General features: G+C 41.1%; 1 protein-coding gene across 1 annotated transcript; it reads left to right on the plus strand.

Annotated features, from left to right (window-relative positions):
* On the plus strand, nucleotides 681-3,179 carry LOC100624628 (lithostathine-like). Its single transcript, XM_005662429.3, has 5 exons — nucleotides 681-816; nucleotides 1,343-1,461; nucleotides 1,673-1,810; nucleotides 2,627-2,753; nucleotides 3,021-3,179. The coding sequence occupies exons 1-5, from the start codon at nucleotides 738-740 to the stop codon at nucleotides 3,086-3,088; spliced, it is 531 nt and encodes a 176-aa protein (XP_005662486.1). The 5' UTR covers nucleotides 681-737; the 3' UTR covers nucleotides 3,089-3,179.

The raw sequence follows: 8,608 nt of genomic DNA on the forward strand, positions 1-8,608 counted from the left end.
AAAAAAAAAAAAAAAAATCGCTCTTTCTTGCAAGTCAGTTGTTAACAGAAATACACGTGTGGGTTCACAGTACTGAGCACTTAGTACATTAACCAGAACGACTCCAGATGTGCCCTTGAACATTAGTGCCACATTTTGTGCCTGAGTCTCCTAATAGGAAAGAGGCAGGGAAAAGAACAAATGTTACCTGCTGCTGAAAAACAGCTGACCTGCTCCCGAGAAGGAGGTAATATCTGTAGCAATTCCCAACCTTTCCTGGAAGAGCCTCCTCCCCATGGCAGGAAACCCTTGAGCCACAGCCAGGCCCTTCCCATGACCCCTGCCCTCCCTCTACTTGCCCATTACTCATTTCAGAGCCCCTCCCTCAATTCCCCTTATAAAACCCCAGTCTCTTCTGCCCTGATGATCCGACTCAGATCCCTACAAAAGCGGTAAGTGGGAGCTGAGAGAAGATAAGACCCTGACATGTTATATGTTTCTCCACGAGGTACAAAAGGATGGGTGTACTCAGAGAACACAAGAGCTCTGAGACCAGGCAAAGGCAGTCCTGGTTGGGGAGGATGTACAGAGTTTCCAGATGTTTCCAGAATAATAGTAGGGCATGACTTCTATCAAGATGGATTTATTCCTAGGAGACTAGACAGAGAGAAAGACAAGAGGTACAACAGGGGGTTTCTCACGCCCTGCCTGTGACCACCCTTCCTTTAGTTCTCTGACTGCCTCCACACGTCACAAACATGATGCTGCCTTCCATGGGCCTCCCTAGCCTGTTCTGGATGCTGCTGTCCTGCCTGATGCTCCTGTCTCAGGTCCAAGGTGAGCTGTCTCTGCCTCTAGCAGTGGGTTCCCCATGGATGCTCAGGAAAAGGAGGAAAGCTCCCGTGCGCCTCACATGGTAGTGGTGCCTCTCCACACAACACAGCTGCTTGAGGTTCCTGCACCATCACACCTTCTTGCAGGGGAACCATGGGTGGTCGGTACCCATTGATTCATTCATAGAGGAATGAGAAGACTCCCACTTTATCTGTAGAGTCTAATTTATGTGGATAGATAAGGAGGGAAAGCACAGAGTGTTATTAATGAGATGAGTAGAAGCAGAATTATTGCAGCTTCCATTGTACAGTCAGTGATAAGAATAGAGATAATATCCCATTTAGTAGGGCTGGTTCATGATACACAAACAAACAATAATCCTGGGAGTAGGGAAACAGTGAAAGGCAGTCAGAAGTTGGGTGTCACTCACCCAAGCACTGGCCTCATAGATATTCCCCCTGGTCACCTCCCCACTCCAAAGCCCTTCTCTCCATTCACCCCATTTGTCTATTTATTTCTTCCTCCCCAGGTGAAGATTCCCCAGCAGACACGCCCTCTGCACGGATCAGCTGTCCCAAAGGCTCCATGGCCTATGCTTCCTACTGCTATGCCTTGTTTATAACACCCAAAACCTGGATGGGTGCAGACGTGAGTGCTGGGGTGTGCAGTTAGGGGTGAGAAGGAGAAGCAAATTAGAGACTTAGAGTCGGTGGTGCTGGTCTCCTTCCTCAAGGGGTCCTCAAGGGTCAGCATGAGCACCTGCATCATTGGCAGAGGCTCCCCTTCTCACCTACCCCAGCCCTGCCCTTCCCCCAGGGATGTCTCAGGCCCCTCCTCAGCCTCTCCCTTCCCCGCACAGATGGCCTGCCAGAAGCGGCCCTCAGGACACCTTGCGTCTGTGCTCAGTGGGGCCGAGGCATCCTTCATGTCCTCCCTGATCAAGAACAATTTGAACGCCCTCTCAGACGTCTGGATTGGGCTCCACGACCCCACCGAGGTATGCTTACATCTTCTCCTATCTGTAACCTCTCAAGATGCCATGGCCACCCAGGCTCACTTCCTGTCCCCTGTGCCTTTCTAGAAATAACCTAGAGTCCCTTGGGTCTCAGAAGGCCAGAGAGTGACTAGGGAAAGAGGATCTGTGGGCCACTGAAGGACTGAGTTCTGTGCAGGTTCCTAGACTCCAGCTAAAGTAAAATCTGCCTCCTTTAATTTTCCACAATTTACAAATCATGCCTTTTTTTTTTCTTTTTGCCTTTTCTGGTGCCGCACTTGTGGCACATGGAGGTTCCCAGGCTAGGTGTCTAATTGGAGCTCTAGCCACTGGCCTACACCATAGCCACAGCAATGTGAGATCCGAGCTGCGTCTGCGACCTATACCACAGCTCATGGCAATGCCAGATCCTAACCCACTGAGCAAGGCCAGGAATCAAACCTGCATCCTCATGGTTCCTAGTTGGATTCGTTAACCACTGAGCCATGACAGGAATTCCAAATCATGCCTTTTAATTTGGCTTTCTGAGCCTCCCTAGGTCCGCGTATACTGCACCCGGCAATTCCTAAATAAACACCACCAAGTGTAGTTCAAATAGTGACAGGCGACTTGAGTGGTTCCCTTGGTCTTTGCGATTCTTGGCTTTGGAATTTGCCAATAGGAACAAAGACTTACAGAGGTTTGCCCAGAGGAGAACTGTGGGGGCCAGAGTCAATTCCATGATGCTGGGGAGCAGAGCAGGGGGTCCCACTGAGGGAATCATGCAAGGAGAACTCCAAGGGCCTTTCACCCTCCTGGTCTCCACCCTCTGCTCTCTAGGGCTTGGAGCCCAATGCTGGTGGATGGGAGTGGAGTAGCTCTGATGTGCTCAATTACGTTGCCTGGGAGAGAAACCCCTCCACCAGCTCATACCCTGGCTACTGTGGGAGCCTGTCAAGAAACACAGGTAAGAAACAGGGGAGGTCACTTCTGACCAGACTTTTCTATCCCTTCATTCCCCAATTCTACGCTTGACCTTCAGAGCATCCTCCTGGGCTTGAACTGCACTATTGGCTTGTCCTCTCTCTCACTCTCCTTTCTTTCTGTCTCCTTTTCCTGAGCAGGACCCTGGTGAAGGGGGACCCTTGAATCCTAGGCCAGAATCAGGGGTGCTTCTCCCTTGAGTTCTCAAACTTCCCCCACCTCATTCACTTGAGTTCTTCTGTCTCTGCAGGATATCTGAAATGGAGAGATTATAACTGCTATGTGAACTTACCCTATGTCTGCAAGTTCAAGGACTAGGTCAGATGGGAAGTCAGCTTCCTGATTCTGCTGTGCAGCTCCTCATAGACATGGAACCAAGTGTGAAGACCCAACTCGGAAGGGGATTTTCACCCTACACTTCCAAAGTGACCACCTCCTTCTGATGTTCCCTCCTCCCAGCCTCATCTCAGGCTTGAGTGTGTATGCGTGTGTATGTTCCATGACCTGAGGTCTCAGAGAACAGTAATAAATATCTTATTCCATATTTACCTGCTTTCTTATTCCTGCCTTATAACAAGACTCTGAGGAAGAAGTATGTGTGGAAAGAAATCTAAGTGTGACCTCTTTCCAGTTTCTTCTATTCCCCTTAGAAAATGACTGAATGTATATCCCCGCTGATGTGTTTGTGATCAATATTTATGCCCCCTACTCTTAGGATCTGGGTTGTGTCAGAGAAAGGCTTTGTTGTTCCACACACTCTACCTGAGAGAGTGAAACACACAGCCCTAGTGGAGTTCTATGTTATTTAGAATGTACTTCTCTAATTGCTTGCTGTGAAGGAACAATTCTTCTTTAGTTTTCAATCCAACTTGGAGCATATCTTTTATAAAATACAGTCAAAAATAAATTACCTGGACTGAAGTCCAGATCATTGGAAGTTATCACTCTCTTTCTTAAAAAAAGAAAAAAATCTGAACAATTTGAGCAGGGACAACTTTTCTTAAGGGTCATCACTTTTGCTTGGGGAATCTGCAGGGGCTCCCAAATTACATACAGCCCTTTTCATTGCTGCTTTTCTGAATCAGGACCTGCTAGATCTATAATCTGCTAGGAACATGAAATGGTAATTTGGACAAAGGGTTGGATGCTGAGTGTGGATGGGCTTTATGAAAGATAAACTCCTAGAGGCCTCACTCTCAGTGAGTCCCCATACTTTGATGGTTTTACTTTCTAGAACCCCAGCAGATTCCAGTGGTAAAGAGAAAAGTAACCATTCTGAAACATATCCAGGTAAAGACACCTTAAAAAATGAAATCTTCAGATCAGTATCCCTGATTCACATGGATGCAAAAGTCCTCAACAAAATATTACCAACCCCAAATCACAGGTTATTGAAAGTGTCATACAACATTGTAAATAAACTATATATTAATTAAAAAATAAATTTTAAAATGTATAGTACACCAAGATTAAATAGTTGTTATACCTGGGATGCAAGGATGGTTCAGCATATGCAAATCAATCAACACAAAACACTGCAGTCATAGAATAAAGGATAAAAAGTACATGATCATCTCAGTAGCTTCAGAAAAAGCTCAGTGGTTTGTTAAAAATGAAATACTGAGGACTTAAATCTATTAAGAAAGTAACTCTCATGTTAACTGTTGTTACCACAGACACAAACAAACAAAAAGAACACCAGGAACATTTCAAAGATGATGGATATATTTACCTTCTTGGTTGTGGTGAATGTAGCACAAAGGTACACAGATATCCAAATGCTTCAAATTGTACACAAGTGCAAGTTTTTGTTTTCCACAACTATACCTCAGTAAAGCTGTAATAAAAATGCATCACCATCCAGGAGCTACACTACTGCTGAGATATTTGTTTTGTTTTATTTATTTATTTATTTATTTATTTATTTATTTATTTATTTATTTATTTGATTTTCAGGGCCTCTCCTGCAGCATATGGAGGTTCCCAGTCTAGGGGTCTAATCTGGGCTGTAGCCGCCGGCCTACGCCAGAGCCACAGCAACATGGGATCCGAGCTGTGTCTGCGACCTACACCATAGCTTATCGCAACGCCGGATACTTAATCCACTGAGTGAGGCCAGGGATCAAACCTGCAACCTCATGGTTCCTGGTTGGATTCGTTAACCACTGCAGCACGGCGGGAACTCCTGATATTGGTTTTAACATAGGGTGCTAGGAAGTGTCACTACTGCTTTTTGGATCATGTCATCACTAAATTGAGCTTCTTAAATTTTTCTCAAGGTCTAAAGTTGAAAAAGTCTCAGTTCTTCTAGGGTAAGTTAGGAATATCTTAAAATCTACTATGATGATATAAAAATTTTTGTATACATTAAAATAAATTTTTTTACAAAGAAAACTTTAGCTGAGGAGTGTTTTTAGAACAGTGTCAGGGAACTACCCCAAAACACATATTTGAAATTTTATATAAAGGCTTTTAAAGAATAAAAGGGGCGGGGGGGAGTTCCTATTGTGGCTCAGTAGCAACAAACCTGACTAGTATCCGTGAGGATGCAGGTTTGATCCCTGGCCTTGCTCAGTGGGTTAAGTACCTGGTGTTGCTGTGAGCTGGTAGGTTGCAGACATGGCTCAGTTCCAGTGTTGCTGTGGCTGTGGAGTAGGCTGGTGGCTACAGCTCCTATTAGACCCCTAGCCTGGGAACTTTCATACGCTGAAGGTGAAGCCCTAAAAAGCAACATAATAATAATAATACAAAGAAATAAAGGATAAAGGGAAATACGTGCTAACCCTGACAGAAAATAATAGAAAAAATTCTCAGCTGAAAGGGCTAGAGGTGCTTTTACCTAGTTTCAGATGTAAGTAGCGGTCCTCCCTCTTGAAAGAAAGGCTGCCTGTCTTAGGATATAAGTTATAGGTTGCCTAACATAAGTTAGGAGATGTTGACACTGACCACTCTTCTGATCTATATATTGGAGAATGAAATCTTTCCATGTAATATCACCAGACTGGGCAAATATGCAATATCTGCTAAACTGAGAAAAGATGTAATTTTTTTTTTTTTGTCTTTTTTGCCATTTCTTGGGCTGCTCCTGTGAAATATGGATGTTCCCAGGCTAGGGGTTGAATCGGAGCTGTAGCACACACACACAGCAACGCAGGATCTGAGCTGCCGCGTCTGCGACCTACACCACAGCTCAGGCAACACCAGATCCTTAACCCACTGAGCAAGGGATCGAACCCACAATCTCATGGTTCCTAGTTGGATTCGTTAACCACTGCGCCACGACGGGAACTCCAAGATGTAATATTTGATATACTCTTATACTGAGAAACAATTTATTACTTATCTGAAATTCAAATTTACCTAGGAGTCCTCTATTTTATCTAGCAACCCCAAGCTTTTCTCTTCACATAAACAATTTTGACCAAGGTCCCATCCTCCTTTGATTTGACGGAAATGTCCAAGCATTTTATTTTTACAGAGGATATGAAGCTGGAGGATCGTAGGCTGTGAGGAAGTGGGTAGTATGATGGTCTAAAATATTTAGGTTCATTGAAAATCTTATTCTTTTTCACTTGCATAAGTAGTTCTTTTCAAATAAATCATCACATATTCAATTTTTTATTAATCCAGGAAATATTAGTAGAAACCTTGCCAGATGTTAAGTCTTCTGAACTCTGTTCAAGGCCAGAGCGTATTTCCACTACACAGGACTGAAAAAGCACAGGGTCTTTCTTGCAAGTACCCTGGAAACTGACTCCACTGACAACTCTAGAGATAAAGAACAAATAGTAAGGTCTATCAAATGGTTCTAGTCCTCAGACACTTTGTTGCCTTATTTGTGGCAAGATAAGTATAAAAAGCCAGAGGAAGAGTTTCAAAGATTTTATAGCATTTTGACAGATTAGTTTTGCCAAAGAAATCTAACATTGTATAAATGATTTGTAATATATGTAATTTTGTTTTACATTTCATGTAGTAATTCATTTTTAAAAAGACTTCAATTCTTAGAAAACTGTAGGTCTACAGAATTATTGAAATGGTAATACAGGGAGCTACCACTTGATAAAAATTAGTGAACCATATTGATACATTATTATTGTATTTCTAATGATATTTATAATTAAAATATAGTTGACATGCAATATTATGTTAGCTGATATTACTACATAGCTGTACTACATGGTGATTTGACATTTGCCTATATTTCGATCAGCACATTAAATCTAGTAATCATCTGTCCCCATACAAAGTTATTACAATATTATTGACCATATCCCAGTATGTTGCATTTCTATAGTTTATTTATTTTATAATGGAGGTTTGTACCTCTTAATTCCCTCCCCCTGCGGTACATCCCCACCCCTTCTCACTGTAAACCTATTTGTTCTCTGCATCAATGAATCTATTTTTACTTCATTTCATTTATTTGTTTTGTACTTAGATTTCCCACATAAGTGATCATATAGTATTTGTCTCTCTGCCTTAATTCACTTGGCCTAATACCATCTAGATTTATCTATATTGTCACAATTGGCAAGCTTTCCTTTTTAATGGGTGAGTAATATTCCATTGTTATGTATACCTCATCTTCTTTATCCATTCATCTAATGATGAACCCTTAAGTTTATACCATACATTTGCTATCATAAATAATGTTACAATGGAGTACTTCTATCTTTCCTAATTAGTGTTTTTCTTTTATTCAGGTAAATGTGCACCAGTAAATTTGCTGGATCATATGGCAATTCTTTTTAAAAATTTTTTTAAGAAACTCAATACAGTTTTCCACTTGGCTGTACTAATTTACATTCCCACCAACAGTGCCTAAGGGCTCTCTTTTCCCCACATTCTCACTAACATTTGTTATTTGTGGTCTTTTTGATAATATCCGTTATGACAGATACTAGGTGGTGCCTCATTGCAGTTTTGATTTGCATTTCCATAATGGTTAATGATGGTGAATATCTTTTCATATGCCCATTGGCCATCTTCTTTGAAAAAAATGTCTATTCAAGTCCTCCACCCATTTTTTTTTTTTTTTTTTAACCAGAGCATTTGATTTTTTTATGTTGAGTTGTTTGAGTACTTCAACTATGTTGGATATTGACCTCTGGCTATATCATTGCAAATATCTTGCCCCATTCAGAAAGCTGTCTTCTTGTTTTGGTGGGAATTTCTTTCACTGTGGAAAAGCTTTTATTTTGATCTAATCCCATTTGATTATTTCTTCATTTATTTCCCTTGTGTGAAACAAATGAAAATATACCCAAAAATATATTGCTAAGAAAGATGTCAGAGGGTATACTCCCTGTGTTTTCTTCTAGGAGTTTTGTGTTTTCAGGTCTTACATCTAGTTTTATTCACATAGAGTTTATTTTTGTATTTGTTGTGAAGAAACAGTCCAATTTGATCCTCTTACATGAAGCTGCCTAGGTGTCTAACACCCTTTATTGAGGACTGTCTTTTCCCCATTGTAGATTCTTGACTTTGTCATGGATTAATTGACCACATAAGCATTGCTTTATTCTCATATCTCTATTCTGTTCTATATGTATATATATATGTGTGTGTATATATATATATATATGTATGTATATATGTATATCTGTATATGTTTTTATGCTAGTACCACATTATTTTAATTTCTGTAGCTTTGTAGTATGGTTTTAAATAAAGGAATATCATACCTATAATTTTGTTACTTTCTTAAAGGAGACTAATAATTTCTAATGATCTGCATGTCAGTCACAGTAATTTATTTTTGACTATATTTATAAAATTCATGACCAAAGATTTGCTTCAAATTAAGGAAAAAGAATTGCTCTTTTGGACAAAATG

This window comes from Sus scrofa, chromosome 3 (assembly GCF_000003025.6).
Source record: "Sus scrofa isolate TJ Tabasco breed Duroc chromosome 3, Sscrofa11.1, whole genome shotgun sequence".
In the NCBI taxonomy this organism is placed as follows: Eukaryota; Metazoa; Chordata; class Mammalia; order Artiodactyla; family Suidae; genus Sus; species Sus scrofa.

Bases quoted from the DNA above. Each gene is read 5' to 3' on its own strand.
- LOC100624628 (XM_005662429.3), top strand. From the start codon at position 738: ATGATGCTGCCTTCCATGGGCCTCCCTAGCCTGTTCTGGATGCTGCTG. The intron at 1,462-1,672 runs GTGAGTGCTGGG...TTCCCCGCACAG, and splicing joins AAACCTGGATGGGTGCAGAC to ATGGCCTGCCAGAAGCGGCC. The intron at 1,811-2,626 runs GTATGCTTACAT...TCTGCTCTCTAG, and splicing joins GGCTCCACGACCCCACCGAG to GGCTTGGAGCCCAATGCTGG.